This window comes from Salmo salar, chromosome ssa24, assembly GCF_905237065.1.
Source record: "Salmo salar chromosome ssa24, Ssal_v3.1, whole genome shotgun sequence".
Classification (NCBI taxonomy): Eukaryota; Metazoa; Chordata; class Actinopteri; order Salmoniformes; family Salmonidae; genus Salmo; species Salmo salar.
In genome coordinates, this window is record NC_059465.1 from 35563317 (window position 1) to 35582209 (window position 18893).

Below are 18893 nucleotides of genomic sequence, written 5' to 3' on the forward strand. Positions count from 1 at the left end.
GCAGTATGGCTGGTGGCATTGTCATGCTGGATGGAGGGTCATGTTAGGATGAGCCTGCAGGAAGGGTACCACATGAGGGAGGAGGATGTCTTCCCTGTAACGCACAGCGTTGAGATTGCCTGAAATGACAACAAGCTCAGTCCGATGATGCTGTGACACACCGCCTCAGACCATGACGGACCCTCCACCTCCAAATCGATCCCGCTCCAGAGTACAGGCCTCGGTGTAACGCTCATTCCTTCGACGATAAACGCGAATCCGACCATCACCCCTGGTGAGACAAAACCGAGACACGTCAGTGAAGAGCACTTTTTGCCAGTCCTGTTTGGTCCAGCGATGGTGGGTTTGTGCCCATAGGCGACGTTGTTGCTGGTGATGTCTGGTGAGGACCTGCCTTACAACATGAATACAAGCCCTCAGTCCAGCTTCTCTCAGCCTATTGCGGAGAGACTGAGCACTGATGGAGGGATTGTGCGTTCCTGGTGTAACTCGGGCAGTTGTTGTTGCCATCCTGTACCTGTCCCGCAGGTGTGATGTTCGGATGTACCGATCCTGTGCAGGTGTTGTTACACATGGTCTGCCACTGCGAGAACGATCAGCTGTCCGTCCTGTCTCCCTGTAGCGCTGTCTTAGGCGTCTCACAGTACGGACATTGCAATTTATTGCCTTGGCCACATCTGCAGTCCTCATGCCTCCTTGCAGCATGCCTAAGGCACGTTCACACAGATGAGCAGGGACCCTGGGCATCTTTCTTTTGGTGTTTTTCAGAGTCAGTAGAAAGGCCTCTTTAGTGTCCTAAGTTTTCATAAACTGTGACCTTAATTGCCTACCGTCTGTAAGCTGTTAGTGTCTTAACGACCGTTCCACAGGTGCATGTTCATTAATTGTTTATGGTTCATTGAACAAGCATGGGAAAGTGTTTAAAACCTTTACAATGAAGATCTGTGAAGTTATTTAGATTAGTATGAATTATCTTTGAAAGACAGGGTCCTGAAAAAGGGACGTTTCTTATTTTGCTGAGGTTAGATTAGAATTGCGTGAGTGAAAAAAAGATGTAAGATACTATTAAATGTGCAGCCATTCAAAGCAATAACTTTTAGTTATAGTTCTGGTTCAGAATCTTGTCCTTTTCTACTCTCACTCCCTTCAAAAGTACTAGATTAATTTGTACATTTATGTTTTATGGATGGAGTTACAATATGCCATCTTGGTGGGTTTTTTACTTGGGAGAGTTGTCACTTTCTTGAAACACACCAGACTGTCTGCTGAGGGCAACAACAACACAGCCCTCACCACCTTGTATTGGACAAGAAGTGAACAATCTTTGAAGCTGCCTGCGGTGATTGAACAACCTAGCCAAGTGAAGCAATGCATCAACAAACATAACAAGGTTGCTTGCTAATCTAGATAACAATACTTAGGTACCTTAAACAAAGAGCAGGTTGAAAATCTTTGTCTTCGATCTGATGGGAGAAGAACAAGAAGACTTCTCTCGTTGCCCTACCCAAAAAGACAGGATTGCTTGGCAACTGAAAACGCCACTACTTTTTTTGTGTACACAGAACGTATGACGTTTCACGCAAAGGTGGTGCTGTCACTATGGCTGCAAAGGACGCGCAATGGTAATCTCCTCCTTGCTAAATTAAATGCAATCTATTTAGGACTTGTTGATGAATGAATAACGTAACAAAGAATATTGCTAACTGTATTTATCAAGCGAATAGGAGAATATGTAATAGAAGCTAATGTTAGTTCACAATACGGTATTCTGTTCGACAATACTTGCCTCCAAGCTTAGGCTTACTAGCAGTAGCTAGCCAACGTTAGCTTGCTAGCGTAAGAAAGATGAATAGACTCAAAGGCAACTTTAGCTGACTATTTGTATGTTTGCTGAATTGCATTGAGCTAACTAACTTAGAACCTAATTGATGTAACGTATCCGTTAGTTAACTTAGCCGGCAATGGCCAGACTGATAACTAGATGGATTCTAACGTCTTCCAATTCATAGGAGTGCATGGCAAGCTGATTAGCTATACAGCTAGCTTGATTCAAGTGCCCAGTGTGGCGTGGTCAAAAATCATTTGGATGACTAACGTTAGCTGGCTAGTAGATCAGCATGTTCGCTGAACTTGCTCATAGTGAGAATGCTGATCTTCACGTTGGGAAACATTATGTAGCTGCCATTGTGTTCTTGTGTATGACATATTTTACGCTACCTCTTTTCCCACATCTCACCCAACTCAGAGACACAGCGACATACTGACACACACTGCAATACTAACCAGCTTTATTTCTCATTGTTCCCCAGAATTGTCATCATTAAGTACACTGTTTGCACCCTCCCTATTTTCCCAATTGAATTGATAAGATTGAAAGATGTACCACAAAGAGAAGAGCATTCAGATGAAAAGCAGTGCGTCTGCGCTATACAACAACCTGAGCGTGCTGCGCATAGCCCCGCGGAGCCTGACCTATTTCACAGTGGTACACGCCAACATGGTCAATATGGTCAGTGCTTCTTGGGACGGACTCAACTACTCCCACCGCCAGCTGCAGTCCAAAGAGGCCAACGTAGCTACCAGCTCCTCCCTCATCATGCAGGTAGAGTGTTATTAGCGCTGACCAAGAGGGTGTCAGTGGATCATGAATGATATGGGCCTACTTCCTTCTTTAATAATGTCCATGGTAGATGGACATGAGTTGGTACAGTATTTGATCTTTTGTTGAAGGGGAAACTTGCTGTCTCTCCTTTCAGGCAGCCTGGTGTGTCCTCCCATCTCGTGACATCCTGGTGCTCACCTCTCAGAAAGGCATCCAGGTGAGTGGAGTGTGTGTGTGTGCGTGCGTGTGTGTGTCACAGGAGGTTGGGGTTACCTAAATTTGGGAGGATGGCTGGAGTGGAATGGTGTCAAATACATCAAACACATGGTTTCAATGTGTTTGATGCCATTCCTCCCCTCAGCAGCCTCCTGTGACATGTGTGTGGCCTTATACAATGGTGTCCGCCTGTTGGTCAGGTCTTGACAGATGTGTCTGTGTTCCAGATGTATGAGTCGGATGGCTCCATAATGGTATACTGGCATGCACTGGACACGCCTGAGACCCAAACAGGTAACTTTCGCCCCATATACAAATACTGAGTCTCCTCTAACCCTTACAAGTGCACACAAACCCAAGAGAGACTCTTCCTTTGGATATGAATGAGCTGCTCCTTTATCTCTACCCAGTAACAGTTACCGATGCTCTGCTTCAAGAGTCCTTTTCTCTCTCTCTGCTGTGTGATTGTCCGGTGGCCATCTTTACCATGGATGGGTGTCTTTACCATGGATGGGTGTCTGTCATGGATGGGTGTCTTTGCCATGGATTGGTGTCTGTCATGGATGGGTGTCTTTGCCATGGATGGGTGTCTTTGTCATGGATTGGTGTCTGTCATGGATGGGTGTCTTTGCCATGGATGGGTGTCTGTCATGGATGGGTGTCTTTGCCATGGATGGGTGTCTTTGCCATGGATGGGTGTCTGTCATGGATGGGTGTCTGTCATGGATGGGTGTCTTTGCCATGGATGGGTGTCTGTCATGGATGGGTGTCTTTGCCATGGATGGGTGTCTGTCATGGATGGGTGTCTTTGCCATGGATGGGTGTCTGTCATGGATGGGTGTCTTTGCCATGGATGGGTGTCTTTGTCATGGATGGGTGTCTTTGCCATGGATGGGTGTCTTTGCCATGGAGGGGTGTCTTTGCCATGGAGGGGTGTCTTTGCCATGGAGGGGTGTCTTTGCCATGGAGGGGTGTCTTTGCCATGGATGGGTGTCTTTGCCATGGATGGGTGTCTTTGCCATGGAGGGGTGTCTTTGCCATGGAGGGGTGTCTTTGTCATGGAGGGGTGTCTTTACCATGGATGGGTGTCTTTGCCATGGATGGGTGTCTTTGCCATGGAGGGGTGTCTTTGTCATGGAGGGGTGTCTTTGTCATGGAGGGGTGTCTTTGCCGTGGATGGGTGTCTTTGCCGTGGATGGGTGTCTTTGCCGTGGAGGGGTGTCTTTGCCGTGGAGGGGTGTCTTTGCCGTGGATGGGTGTCTTTGCCGTGGAGGGGTGTCTTTGCCGTGGATGGGTGTCTTTGCCGTGGAGGGGTGTCTTTGCCGTGGATGGGTGTCTTTGCCGTGGAGGGGTGTCTTTGCCGTGGAGGGGTGTCTTTGCCGTGGATGGGTGTCTTTGCCGTGGAGGGGTGTCTTTGCCGTGGAGGGGTGTCTTTGCCGTGGAGGGGTGTCTTTGCCATGGAGAGGAGTTTGGTGTACTGTAGGTTGAGTGTGTGAGCTCAGAGGACCATGCTGATGATATATCCTGATCTGTACCCACAGCTCAGGCAGTGTTTGCTCGAGGGATTGCAGCAGTGCGGGAAAAATACATCTGTGTGGGTAAGTACAGAATGAGCACGGCAAGCTAGGCCTCTCCCTCTCTCTCCTGCTATCACTTCACACCTGACAGGATGTTGACAAAAACCCAGCCAATTTCATCTCTCTCTCTCTCTGCAGGCATCTCGTCTGGCTCTATGCTGGTGTTTGACGTCCCCATTAAAGGCAGTAACATCACCCTCTCGGAGGTGCTGGAGGAGCACAAGGAGTCCATCACGGATTTGGCCTCAGAATGTTCCGGTAGCCTGGTACTATGCACACACACCATGTGTATGTGTCTGTTGTTAATCTAGGAAAAGCATTATCCATCTGGGGCCAAGTGTTATGTTCGATAATAACCGTAACCATGTAGAACCGACAGACAGATGAAGGTGTCGTTGTCTGTCAATATGCATCAATCACAGCTTTAGATATTGACCCTGTCGTTGATGGTCTCCCTCCCCCAGGAGTGCATAGCAGACATGGTGAGTGCTGACGACTCTGGCAATCTCTGTGTGTGGAAGTCAGGAGAGGACTTCCAGCTGCTCAACAAGATCCCTGGTTTCGAGTGAGTGAGTTACTGACAGTAGGATCTTTTAACCACATTTGAACTTCCTTCTTCAGATAGGGCCGTAGAGGCCTTGTAGTTATGAGTTCCTCTTGACAATGGCCTGGCATCTGTGGAAATGCTACCACTAACCTCAACGCCTCTGCCCTCTTCTTATACCAGTATGAGCTGCTCCTCAGTGAAGCTGTGGAAGGGAACCGTGGTGGCAGGCTATGGCACAGGGCAGATCCGTCTCTACGAGGCCGTGACAGGGATCGTCCACGCAGAGGTCAACGCCCACGCACGCTGGATCTACTCCTTGGACATCGCTCCCTTCTCTGGCCTGGTGAGGTCAACACCAGATGCTGTCAGGATGGGGCAGTGGGAGGGATTGGCAATTTCCATATGACTATCTATCTCCAGACAAAGGACTGTGTTTATCGCCAGTTGTATGCAAGCTGATTTTAAAGCAAGCTGATTTTAAAGCAAGCTACTACAGATCTATGTAGAAAGGCGAAACATCTTAATGTAAGGGAGTGAATTCTGATGCTAATGAATCATTTTCCCTGTCTGTTTGTCTGTCTGTCTGTGTGTGTGTTTGTGCTCCAAGCTTCTGTCTGCTGCTGAGGACTCTCTGGTTAGAGTGTGGCATCTGACCATGACCCCAGAGACTAACAGTGTGGAGGTAACCTCTCAAACCATACCAGGGAGGGACCTCACTACACCACGCACACACAGACGGACAGACATTGACTGCCTCCCTCCCTCTCTCTCCCTCCAGATCGTGCACATGTATAACGAGTGTGTGACAGACACCCAGATCTGCGGGGCTAAGTTCTGCGATGGGGACGGCTACGCCTTCGCTGTGACGGGCTATGACCTGAGTGAGATCATCCGCTACACACAGGTCTAACTGCAGTAGCACGCACCATGGGAGATGTGTGAGAGTGTGTGTGTGAGGTTGACATGTGAACGGAGTGTGTCAGCTCAGCAGTATCCCTGTTGGGGAGTGTGCGACAAAAGAGAAGTCTACAGCAGGAAACGTCTGCCTGATAGACCATGCAGCATCTAATTCCACCAGATCAATGGTCTACAGAGAGACGGAAAGCCTATGAAGGTTAACTCCGAAGCAAACTAGGCTGTGACCCATCTCCATCTACTATGACCTATCTAGAGGACATGATACAGTATGTATGTCTACAGCGTCTCTCCCATGGATATTGACTTTGGTCCAAAGGTCAGATAGAAGAATGTTGTCTCTATCAAGTAGTTTCCTACATATCATGACTGCACTTTGTAGTCAACAATGAGCGAAAGAAAAAGTGAGGCATCTTACGATTATATGAGGAGAAAGATGATTTGTAGTGCAATGTGACCTTGTATATTTTGACTGATCACATACTGGCTTATGCTGACACATTTCCTCTGTGTTGAGTATTGGTGTGTGTGTGCGCGTGCGTGCGAGTAATGGTCCAGTAACGGACCATGAAACTACAGATGAGTGTGTATAAATCTGTTTTCCAGATTTAAAATAAAGGGAGTAGGCTATACTGTAAACACGTAGGGTTGCTGACAGCAGCACAATGCCTCAGCTGTCTCAGTATTGTATTGTTGCAGGTATTTACGATGTGTATGGTAATGTAGGTCGTTCAGCATTCACTTTGGAAATGTAACATTCCTTTGACTTAGTAAGTCTTGAATATTATTATTGTACAGCATCACTGTATAAATGTACTGTAACTATGAATCAACTTGACAATAAATATTTATTGTAGATAACTGTCTTTATCCTCTTTAATTTGTTTGTGCTTTGTGTTTCTTAATTGTAGTGTGCTTGCAGCGAACTGCGCTTGTAGCAAATTGTCGCGAACGGCGGGGCAGGGAAGAGAACCTGGGTCGCTGGCACAATGGCAAACACTACTCATCGTGCCAATAGGGTTAACTCACTTCGTCGGAATTCTTTTATTCATTACAATTTTTTTATTATGCCTTTTTCTCCCCAATTGTGTGGTATCCAATCGGTAGTTTCAGTCTTGTGCCATTGCTGCAACTCCCGTACGGACTCGGGAGAGGCGAAGGTTGAGAGCCGTGCGTCCAGCCAAGCTGCACTACTTCTTGACAATGCCCGCTTAACCCGGAAACCAGCCACACCAATGTGTCGGAGGAAACACTGTACACCTGGCGACCGTGTCAGCGAGCATGCGCCGGCCCGCAACAGGATTCGCTAGAGTGTGATTGGACAAGACATCCCTGCCAACGTGATGGGACAAGGACTTCCCGGCTCTCCCCTAACCCGGACGACCTTGGGCCAACTGTGCGCCACCCCATGGGTCTCCCGGTCGCGGCCGGCTGCGACAGAGCCTGGACTCTAACCAGGATCTCTAGTGTCTATAGATTGTACTTTTTGGAGAAATGTCCTCTGGTCTGATGAAACAAAAATAGAACTGTTTGGCCATACTGACCATTGTTATGTTTGGAGGAAAAAAGGGGAGGTTTGCAAGCCGAAGAACACCATCCCAACCGTGAAGCATGAGGGTGGCAGCATCATGTTGTGGGGGTGCTTTGCTGCAGGAGGGACTGGTACACTTCACAAAATAGATGGCATCATGAGGTAGGAAAATTATGTGGATATATTGAAGCAACATCTCAAGACATCAGTCAGGAAGTTAAAGCTTGGTTGCAAATGGGTCTTCCAAATGGACAATGACCCCAAGCATACTTCCAAAGTTGTGGCAAAATGGCTTAAGGACAACAAAGTCAAGGTATTGGAATGGCCATCACAAAGCCCTGACCTCAATCCCATAAAAAATTTGTGCGCAGAACTGAAAAAGTGTGCTAGCAAGGAGGCCTACAAACCTGACTCAGTTGCACCAGCTCTGTCAGGAGGAATGGGCCAAAATTCACCCAGCTTGTGGAAGGCTACCCGAAACGTTTGACCCAATTACATTTTTTTAAAGGCAATGCTAGCAAACACTAATTGATTGTATGTAAACTTCTGACCCACTGGGAATGTGATGAAAGAAATAAAAGCTGAAATAAATCATTCAACTATTATTCTGACATTTCATATTCTTAAAATAAAGTGGTGATCCAAACTGACCTAAGACAGGGACTTTTTACTGGGATTTAATGTCAGGAATTGTGGAAAAACTGAGTTTAAATGTATTTGGCTAAGGTGTATGTAAACTTCCCACTTCAACTGTATGTGTGGATTTTCAAACTAACATGTTAAAGGTACAATCTGTGATATTTCCTCGTACCTCACCTTTATAACAAAGATTCACTTTCTTTCAGCAGGTGAACACACACACACACACACACACACACACTTATTTCACTACCATAAATACACATTCCTTCAGAAATATCTTCAGGAAATTCAGTTTCTAGTTTTGTGACATTTGCCTTCAATAGAACAGCTGAGAGTAGAAACTGCAAAGTTGTGATCTATTTCAGAGCACCACAGACTCTTCTGGCCAGTCTAACCACAGACTCATCTGGCCAGTCTAACCACAGACTCTTCTGGCCAGTCTAACCACAGACTCCTCTGGCCAGTCTAACCACAGACTCCTCTGGCCAGTCTAACCACAGACTCTTCTGGGCAGTCTAACCACAGACTCTTCTGGCCAGTCTAACCACAGACTCCTCTGGCCAGTCTAACCACAGACTCTTCTGGCCAGTCTAACCACAGACTCCTCTGGCCAGTCTAACCACAGACTCTTCTGGGCAGTCTAACCACAGAGTCTTCTGGCCAGTCTAACCACAGACTCCTCTGGCCAGTCTAACCACAGACTCTTCTGGCCAGTCTAACCACAGACTCCTCTGGCCAGTCTAACCACAGACTCCTCTGGCCAGTCTAACCACAGACTCTTCTGGCCAGTCTAACCACAGACTCCTCTGGCCAGTCTAACCACAGACTCCTCTGGCCAGTCTAACCACAGACTCCTTTGGCCAGTCTAACCACAGACTCCTCTGGCCAGTCTAACCACAGACTCTTCTGGCCAGTCTAACCACAGACTCCTCTGGCCAGTCTAACCACAGACTCATTTGGCCAGTCTAACCACAGACTCCTCTGGTCAGTATTTGATTAAATGTTGTTCACGTTTTATATGGTGGATTGCAGTTCACCAATATGCCAGTAGGTGGTGTTCTGCATCAGTGTTCTCAGCCAACATCGTGGGAATTAGTTGGTTCCTTTTTTGTGTAATGAAGAAAAAACCTTAAGCACTTTCAGGGGCTTAGAGTTCACTTAACGTTGCTCATTCTCTCACCAAGTGTGCTCAGGGTGCTGTAGAGAGGTTTGGGAGGTCATTCTTCCCTCAAACTAACATCAAATATGTCTAGAGGAAAAAAATGTATTTTTTCAAGTAACCTTTGAAAATATTTTTTGCAATCTGAGAAGTGGTGTTGTGGAGACAACTTAGATCTATTGATTGTTCCTAATTAACCCACTCATTAACATCGGTATATGTAAGGAATCATGTGGTGTAAATTCCTAATTCCTATAGTCTGTGGTTAGACTGGCCAGAGGAGTCTGTGGTTAGACTGGCCAGAGGAGTCTGTGGTTAGACTGGCCAGAAGAGTCTGTGGTTAGACTGGCCAGAAGAGTCTGTGGTTAGACTGGCCAGAAGAGTCTGTGGGTAGACTGGCCAGAGGAGTCTGTGGTTAGACTGGCCAGAGGAGTCTGTGGTTAGACTGGCCAGAGTAGTCTGTAGTTAGACTGCCCAGAGGAGTCTGTGGTTAGACTGGCCAGAAGAGTCTGTGGTTAGACTGGCCAGAGGAGTCTGTAGTTAGACTGGCCAGAGGAGTCTGTGGTTAGACTGGCCAGAGGAGTCTGTGGTTAGACTGGCCAGAGGAGTCTGTGGTTAGACTGGCCAGAGGAGTCTGTGGTTAGACTGGCCAGAGGAGTCTGTAGTTAGACTGGCCAGAGGAGTCTGTGGTTAGACTGGCCAGAGGAGTCTGTAGTTAGATCCCCAATCACACGGGTGCTATTATTATTATTATATTACTACTATTATTATTACACAACTCTACTGGAGGAGTGAGGGGGAGGGAGGGGGGAAGGGGGAGAAAGGGGGAAATTGAGAGACGCAACAGAGGTTATGGGGACAGGTTGCATGAGTGAAAGAGACAGAGAGAGAGAGAGGGTGGGGGGGGGGGGGTAATTAAGAGCATATAAAAACTCACACTGCAGTATGAGAAGTAGGAATAGAGAGGGTATGAGAAATAGGAATAGAGTGAGGGTATGGGGAATAGTGATAGAGAGAGTTTATGGGGAATTGGAATAGAGAGAGGGTATGAGAAGTAGGAATAGAGAGAGGATTTGGGGAATAGGAATAGAGAGAGGGTATGGAGAATAGGGATAGAGAGAGGGTATGGGGAATAGGGATAGAGAGAGGGTATGGGGAATAGGAATAGAGAGGGTATGGGGAATAGGGATAGAGGTTATGGGGAATTGGAATAGAGAGAGGGTATGGAGAATAGGAATAGAGAGAGGGTATGGGGAATAGGAATAGAGAGGGTATGGGGAATAGGAATAGATAGAGGGTATGGAAAATAGGGATAGAGGGTATGAGAAGTAGGAATAGAGAGGGTATGGGGAACAGGAATAGAGAGAGGGTATGGGGAATAGGAGTAGAGAGAGGGTATGGGAAATAGGAATAGAGAGAGGGTATGGGGATAGGAATATAGAGGGTATGGGGATAGGAATAGAGAGGGTATGGGGAATAGGGATAGAGAGAGGTTATGGGGAATTGGAATAGAGAGAGGGTATGAGAAGTAGGAATAGAGAGAGGGTATGGGGAATAGGAATAGTGTCATGTCCTGACCAGTAAAGGGGTTATTTGTAATTAGAGTTTGGTCAGGACGTGGCAGGGGGTATTTGTTTTATATGGTTTGGAGTGTGTGTTTAGGTAGAGGGGCGTTTGATTTATGTTTCCGGGGTTTTTGGTTTAGTTCTATGTTGTATAGTTCTATGTCTGTTTCTAGGGTGTTTATTTCTATGTTTAGTATTGGGATTGGGGCCTTCAATTGGAGGCAGCTGGTTATCGTTGCCTCTGATTGAAGGTCCTATAATTAGGAGTATGTTTGTTTTGGGAATTGTGGGAGGTTGTTTTGCACTGCTAGGGTTAGCCTGCAAACTGTTATGTTGTTGTCCGTTTTCTTGTTTTTGTGAAGTGTTCGTGGTTATTTAAAATAAACGTCAAAATGAGCACTCAACCCGCTGCGCCTTGGTCCAATTCATATGACGGCCGTTACAAATAGAGAGGGTATGGGGAATTGGGATAGAGGGTATGGAGAATAGGAATAGAGAGGGTATGGGGAATTGGGATAGAGAGAGGGTATGAGAAGTAGGAATAGAGAGAGGGTATTGGGAATAGGAATAGAGAGAGGGTATTGGGAATAGGAATAGAGAGAGGGTATTGAGAATAGGGATAGAGAGAGGGTATGGGGAATAGGACTAGAGAGAGGGTATGGGGATTTGGGATAGAGAGAGGGTACGGAGAATAGGAATAGAGAGAGGGTATGGGGAATAGGAGTAGAGAGAGGGTATGGGGATTTGGGATAGAGAGAGGATATGGGGAATATGAATAGAGAGAGGGTATGGGAATATGAATAGAGAGACGTATGGGGAATAGGAATAGATAGGGTATGGGGAATAGAGATAGATAGGGTATGGGGAATAGAGATAGAGAGAGGGTATGGGGAATAGAGATAGAGGGTATTGGGGATAAAGAATGGAGAGAGGGTATTAGAAATAGGAATAGAGTGACGGTGTGGGGAATAGGAATAGAGTGGGTATGGGGAAATAGGAATAGAGAGAGGGTATGGGGAATAGGAATAGGGAGAGGGTATGAGAAATAGGAATAGAGTGTATGGGGAAATAGGAATAGAGAGAGGGTATGGGGAATAGGAATAGGGAGAGGGTATGAGAAATAGGAATAGAGTGTATGGGGAATAGGAATAGAGCTAGTGTATGAGAAATAGGAATAGAGCGGGTATGGGGAAATAGGAATAGAGAGAGGGTATGGGGAATAGGAATATGGAGAGGGTATGAGAAATAGGCATAGAGTGTATGGGGAATAGGAATAGAGAGAGTGTATGGGGAATAGAAATAGAGAGGGTTTGAGGAATAGGAATAGAGAGAGGGTATGTGGAATAGGAATGGAGAGAGGGTATGTGGAATAGGAATAAAGAGAGGGTATGGGGAATAGGAATAGAGAGGGTATGGGGTATAGTTATTTAGAGAGGGTATGGGGAATAGGGATAGAGAAAGGGTATGGGAATTAGGAATAGGGAGATGGTACGGGGAATAGGAATAGACCGTGGGTATGGGGAATAGGTATAGAGCGAGGGTATGCAGAATAGGAATAGAGCGAGGGTATGGGGAATAGGAATAGAGCTATGGTATGGGGAATACTAATAGAGCTAGGGTATGGGGAATAGGAATAGAGCTATGGTATGGGGAATACTAATAGAGCGAGGGTATGGGGAATAGGAATAGAGCTAGGGTATGGGGAATACTAATAGAGCGAGGGTATGGGGGTAGGAATAGAGCTAGGGTATGGGGAATACTAATAGAACGAGGGTATGGGGGTAGGAATAGAGCTAGGGTATGGGGAATACTAATAGAGCGAGGGTATGGGGGTAGGAATAGAGCTAGGGTATGGGGAATACTAATAGAACGAGGGTATGGGGGTAGGAATAGAGCTAGGGTATGGGGAATACTAATAGAGCGAGGGTATGGGGGTAGGAATAGAGCTAGGGTATGGGAAATACTAATAGAGCGAGGGTATGGGGGTAGGAATAGAGCTAGGGTATGGGGTAGGAATAGAGCGAGGGTATGGGGTAGGAATAGAGCTAGGGTATGGGGAATAATAATAGAGTGAGGGTATGGGGTAGGAATAGAGCTAGGGTATGGGGAATACTAATAGAGCGAGGGTATGGGGGTAGGAATAGAGCTAGGGTATGGGGAATACTAATAGAGTGAGGGTATGGGGGTAGGAATAGAGCTAGGGTATGGGGAATACTAATAGAGCTAGGGTATGGGGGTAGGAATAGAGCTAGGGTATGGGGAATACTAATAGAGCTAGGGTATGGGGGTAGGAATAGAGCTAGGGTATGGGGAATACTAATAGAGTGAGGGTATGGGGGTAGGAATAGAGCTAGGGTATGGGGAATACTAATAGAGTGAGGGTATGGGGGTAGGAATAGAGCTAGGGTATGGGAAATACTAATAGAGCGAGGGTATGGGGGTAGGAATAGAGCTAGGGTATGGGGAATACTAATAGAGCTAGGGTATGGGGGTAGGAATAGAGCTAGGGTATGGGGAATACTAATAGAGTGAGGGTATGGGGGTAGGAATAGAGCTAGGGTATGGGAAATACTAATAGAGCGAGGGTATGGGGGTAGGAATAGAGCTAGGGTATGGGGAATACTAATAGAGCTAGGGTATGGGGAATACTAATAGAGTGAGGGTATGGGAATAGGAATAGAGCTAGGGTATGGGGAATACTAATAGAGCTAGGGTATGGGGAATACTAATAGAGTGAGGGTATGGGGAATACTAATAGAGCGAGGGTATGGGGAATACTAATAGAGCTAGGGTATGGGGAATACTAATAGAGCGAGGGTATGGGGAATACTAATAGAGTGAGGGTATGGGGGTAGGAATAGAGCTAGGGTATGGGGAATACTAATAGAGCTAGGGTATGGGGAATACTAATAGAGTGAGGGTATGGGGGTAGGAATAGAGCTAGGGTATGGGAAATACTAATAGAGCGAGGGTATGGGGGTAGGAATAGAGCTAGGGTATGGGGTAGGAATAGAGCGAGGGTATGGGGTAGGAATAGAGCTCGGGTATGGGGTAGGAATAGAGCTAGGGTATGGGGAATACTAATAGAGTGAGGGTATGGGGTAGGAATAGAGCTAGGGTATGGGGAATACTAATAGAGCGAGGGTATGGGGGTAGGAATAGAGCTCGGGTATGGGGTAGGAATAGAGCTAGGGTATGGTGAATACTAATAGAGCGAGGGTATGGGAGTAGGAATAGAGCTAGGGTATGGGGAATACTAATAGAGCTAGGGTATGGGGAATACTAATAGAGTGAGGGTATGGGGGTAGGAATAGAGCTAGGGTATGGGGAATACTAATAGAGCGAGGGTATGGGGGTAGGAATAGAGCTAGGGTATGGGGATACGAATAGAGCGAGGGTATGGGGTAGGAATAGAGCTCGGGTATGGGGTAGGAATAGAGCTAGGGTATGGGGAATACTAATAGAGTGAGGGTATGGGGTAGGAATAGAGCTAGGGTATGGGGAATACTAATAGAGCGAGGGTATGGGGTAGGAATAGAGCTAGGGTATGGGGTAGGAATAGAGCTAGGGTATGGGGAATACTAATAGAGTGAGGGTATGGGGGTAGGAATAGAGCTAGGGTATGGGGAATACTAATAGAGTGAGGGTATGGGGGTAGGAATAGAGCTAGGGTATGGGGAATACTAATAGAGTGAGGGTATGGGGAATACTAATAGAGTGAGGGTATGGGGAATACTAATAGAGTGAGGTTATGGGGGTAGGAGTAGAGCTTGGGTATGGGGTAGGAATAGAGCTAGGGTATGGGGAATACTAATAGAGCGAGGGTATGGGAGTAGGAATAGAGCTAGGGTATGGGGAATACTAATAGAGCTAGGGTATGGGGAATACTAATAGAGCTAGGGTATGGGGAATACTAATAGAGCTAGGGTATGGGGAATACTAATAGAGTGAGGGTATGGGGGTAGGAATAGAGCTAGGGTATGGGGAATACTAATAGAGCTAGGGTATGGGGGTAGGAATAGAGCTAGGGTATGGGGAATACTAATAGAGCTAGGGTATGGGGGTAGGAATAGAGCTAGGGTATGGGGAATACTAATAGAGTGAGGGTATGGGGGTAGGAATAGAGCTAGGGTATGGGGAATACTAATAGAGTGAGGGTATGGGGGTAGGAATAGAGCTAGGGTATGGGGAATACTAATAGAGCGAGGGTATGGGGGTAGGAATAGAGCTAGGGTATGGGGAATACTAATAGAGCGAGGGTATGGGGAATACTAATAGAGCGAGGGTATGGGGAATACTAATAGAGCGAGGGTATGGGAGTAGGAATAGAGCTAGGGTATGGGGAATAATAATAGAGTGAGGGTATGGGGTAGGAATAGAGCTAGGGTATGGGGTAGGAATAGAGCTAGGGTATGGGGAATACTAATAGAGTGAGGGTATGGGGGTAGGAATAGAGCTAGGGTATGGGGAATAATAATAGAGCTAGGGTATGGGGTAGGAATAGAGCTAGGGTATGGGGAATACTAATAGAACGAGGGTATGGGGTAGGAATAGAGCTAGGGTATGGGGAATACTAATAGAGCTAGGGTATGGGAAATACTAATAGAGCGAGGGTATGGGGGTAGGAATAGAGCTAGGGTATGGGGGTAGGAATAGAGCGAGGGTATGGGGAATACTAATAGAGTGAGGGTATGGGGGTAGGAATAGAGCTAGGGTATGGGGAATACTAATAGAGCTAGGGTATGGGGTAGGAATAGAGCTAGGGTATGGGGAATACTAATAGAGTGAGGGTATGGGGGTAGGAATAGAGCTAGGGTATGGGGAATACTAATAGAGCGAGGGTATGGGGGTAGGAATAGAGCTAGGGTATGGGGAATACTAATAGAGTGAGGGTATGGGGGTAGGAATAGAGCTAGGGTATGGGGAATACTAATAGAGCGAGGGTATGGGGGTAGGAATAGAGCTAGGGTATGGGGTAGGAATAGAGCGAGGGTATGGGGTAGGAATAGAGCTCGGGTATGGGGTAGGAATAGAGCTAGGGTATGGGGAATACTAATAGAGTGAGGGTATGGGGTAGGAATAGAGCTTGGGTATGGGGAATACTAATAGAGTGAGGTTATGGGGGTAGGAGTAGAGCTTGGGTATGGGGTAGGAATAGAGCTAGGGTATGGGGAATACTAATAGAGCGAGGGTATGGGAGTAGGAATAGAGCTAGGGTATGGGGAATACTAATAGAGCTAGGGTATGGGGAATAATAATAGAGTGAGGGTATGGGGGTAGGAATAGAGCTAGGGTATGGGGAATACTAATAGAGCTAGGGTATGGGGAATACTAATAGAGTGAGGGTATGGGGGTTGGAATAGAGCTAGGGTATGGGGAATACTAATAGAGCTAGGGTATGGGGAATACTAATAGAGTGAGGGTATGGGGGTAGGAATAGAGCTAGGGTATGGGGAATACTAATAGAGTGAGGGTATGGGGGTAGGAATAGAGCTAGGGTATGGGGAATACTAATAGAGTGAGGGTATGGGGTAGGAATAGAGCTAGGGTATGGGGAATACTAATAGAGTGAGGGTATGGGGGTAGGAATAGAGCTAGGGTATGGGGAATACTAATAGAGCGAGGGTATGGGGGTAGGAATAGAGCTAGGGTATGGGGAATACTAATAGAGTGAGGGTATGGGGTAGGAATAGAGCTAGGGTATGGGGAATACTAATAGAGCGAGGGTATGGGGGTAGGAATAGAGCTAGGGTATGGGGAATACTAATAGAGCGAGGGTATGGGGGTAGGAATAGAGCTAGGGTATGGGGAATACTAATAGAGCTAGGGTATGGGGGTAGGAATAGAGCTAGGGTATGGGGAATACTAATAGAGTGAGGGTATGGGGGTAGGAATAGAGCTAGGGTATGGGGAATACTAATAGAGTGAGGGTATGGGGGTAGGAATAGAGCTAGGGTATGGGGTAGGAATAGAGCTAGGGTATGGGGTAGGAATAGAGCTAGGGTATGGGGAATACTAATAGAGTGAGGGTATGGGGGTAGGAATAGAGCTAGGGTATGGGGTACGAATAGAGCTGAGGGTATGGGGTAGGAATAGAGCTAGGGTATGGGGAATACTAATAGAGTGAGGGTATGGGGGTAGGAATAGAGCTAGGGTATGGGGAATACTAATAGAGTGAGGGTATGGGGAATACTAATAGAGTGAGGGTATGGGGTAGGAATAGAGCTAGGGTATGGGGTAGGAATAGAGCTAGGGTATGGGGAATACTAATAGAGTGAGGGTATGGGGTAGGAATAGAGCTAGGGTATGGGGAATACTAATAGAGCGAGGGTATGGGGGTAGGAATAGAGCTAGGGTATGGGGAATACTAATAGAGTGAGGGTATGGGGTAGGAATAGAGCTAGGGTATGGGAAATACTAATAGAGCTAGGGTATGGGGAATACTAATAGAGTGAGGGTATGGGGGTAGGAATAGAGCTAGGGTATGGGGAATACTAATAGAGCTAGGGTATGGGGAATACTAATAGAGTGAGGGTATGGGGGTAGGAATAGAGCTAGGGTATGGGGAATACTAATAGAGTGAGGGTATGGGGAATACTAATAGAGTGAGGGTATGGGGGTAGGAATAGAGCTAGGGTATGGGAAATACTAATAGAGTGAGGGTATGGGGGTAGGAATAGAGCTAGGGTATGGGAATACTAATAGAGTGAGGGTATGGGGGTAGGAATAGAGCTAGGGTATGGGAAATACTAATAGAGTGAGGGTATGGGGGTAGGAATAGAGCTAGGGTATGGGGTAGGAATAGAGCTAGGGTATGGGGAATACTAATAGAGCGAGGGTATGGGGTAGGAATAGAGCTAGGGTATGGGGAATACTAATAGAGCGAGGGTATGGGGAATACTAATAGAGCTAGGGTATGGGGAATACTAATAGAGCTAGGGTATGGGGAATACTAATAGAGTGAGGGTATGGGGTAGGAATAGAGCTAGGGTATGGGGTAGGAATAGAGCTAGGGTATGGGGAATACTAATAGAGCGAGGGTATGGGGAATACTAATAGAGCTAGGGTATGGGGGTAGGAATAGAGCTAGGGTATGGGGAATACTAATAGAGCGAGGGTATGGGGAATACTAATAGAGCTAGGGTATGGGGAATACTAATAGAGTGAGGGTATGGGGTAGGAATAGAGCTAGGGTATGGGGTAGGAATAGAGCTAGGGTATGGGGAATACTAATAGAGTGAGGGTATGGGGTAGGAATAGAGCTAGGGTATGGGGTAGGAATAGAGCTAGGGTATGGGGAATACTAATAGAGCGAGGGTATGGGGAATACTAATAGAGCTAGGGTATGGGGAATACTAATAGAGCTAGGGTATGGGGTAGTAATAGAGCTAGGGTATGGGGTAGGAATAGAGCTAGGGTATGGGGAATACTAATAGAGCGAGGGTATGGGGAATACTAATAGAGCTAGGGTATGGGGAATACTAATAGAGTGAGGGTATGGGGTAGGAATAGAGCTAGGGTATGGGGAATACTAATAGAGCGAGGGTATGGGGAATACTAATAGAGCTAGGGTATGGGGAATACTAATAGAGCTAGGGTATGGGGGTAGGAATAGAGCTAGGGTATGGGGAATACTAATAGAGCGAGGGTATGGGGGTAGGAATAGAGCTAGGGTATGGGGAATACTAATAGAGCGAGGGTATGGGGGTAGGAATAGAGCTAGGGTATGGGGTAGGAATAGAGCTAGGGTATGGGGTAGGAATAGAGCTAGGGTATGGGGAATACTAATAGAGTGAGGGTATGGGGGTAGGAATAGAGCTAGGGTATGGGGAATACTAATAGAGTGAGGGTATGGGGTAGGAATAGAGCTAGGGTATGGGGAATACTAATAGAGTGAGGGTATGGGGTAGGAATAGAGCTAGGGTATGGGGAATACTAATAGAGCGAGGGTATGGGGGTAGGAATAGAGCTAGGGTATGGGGAATACTAATAGAGTGAGGGTATGGGGTAGGAATAGAGCTAGGGTATGGGGAATACTAATAGAGTGAGGGTATGGGGGTAGGAATAGAGCTAGGGTATGGGGAATACTAATAGAGCTAGGGTATGGGGAATACTAATAGAGTGAGGGTATGGGGTAGG

At 46.7% G+C, this 18893-nt stretch overlaps 2 protein-coding genes across 3 annotated transcripts in view; one reads left to right on the top strand and one right to left on the bottom strand.

Moving 5' to 3' along the window:
• The window catches only part of LOC106585801 (uncharacterized), a 34844-nt gene that overhangs the window by 5623 nt on the left and 10328 nt on the right, over positions 1-18893 (bottom strand). Inside the window, exon 1 of one of the 2 annotated variants that reach the window (XM_014172441.2) lies at positions 1426-1550. The exons of the other annotated variant lie outside the window; for it this stretch is intronic. The gene's annotated coding sequence lies outside the window, so the exon portion shown is untranslated. Of the gene's footprint in view, positions 1-1425; positions 1551-18893 lie in introns of those variants that run through there. 2 annotated transcript variants of the gene reach the window in all.
• wdr54 (WD repeat domain 54) lies at positions 1532-6718 on the top strand. The gene is made up of 10 exons (XM_014172442.2): positions 1532-1622; positions 2310-2602; positions 2757-2819; positions 3046-3112; positions 4360-4416; positions 4534-4661; positions 4860-4960; positions 5123-5285; positions 5550-5624; positions 5721-6718. Exons 2-10 carry the CDS (start codon positions 2378-2380, stop codon positions 5850-5852), a joined length of 1011 nt encoding a protein of 336 aa, XP_014027917.1. The 5' UTR covers positions 1532-1622; positions 2310-2377; the 3' UTR covers positions 5853-6718.

Bases quoted from the DNA above. Each gene is read 5' to 3' on its own strand.
- wdr54 (XM_014172442.2), top strand. From the start codon at position 2,378: ATGTACCACAAAGAGAAGAGCATTCAGATGAAAAGCAGTGCGTCTGCG. The intron at 2,820-3,045 runs GTGAGTGGAGTG...TCTGTGTTCCAG, and splicing joins CCTCTCAGAAAGGCATCCAG to ATGTATGAGTCGGATGGCTC. The intron at 4,961-5,122 runs GTGAGTGAGTTA...TTCTTATACCAG, and splicing joins AACAAGATCCCTGGTTTCGA to TATGAGCTGCTCCTCAGTGA.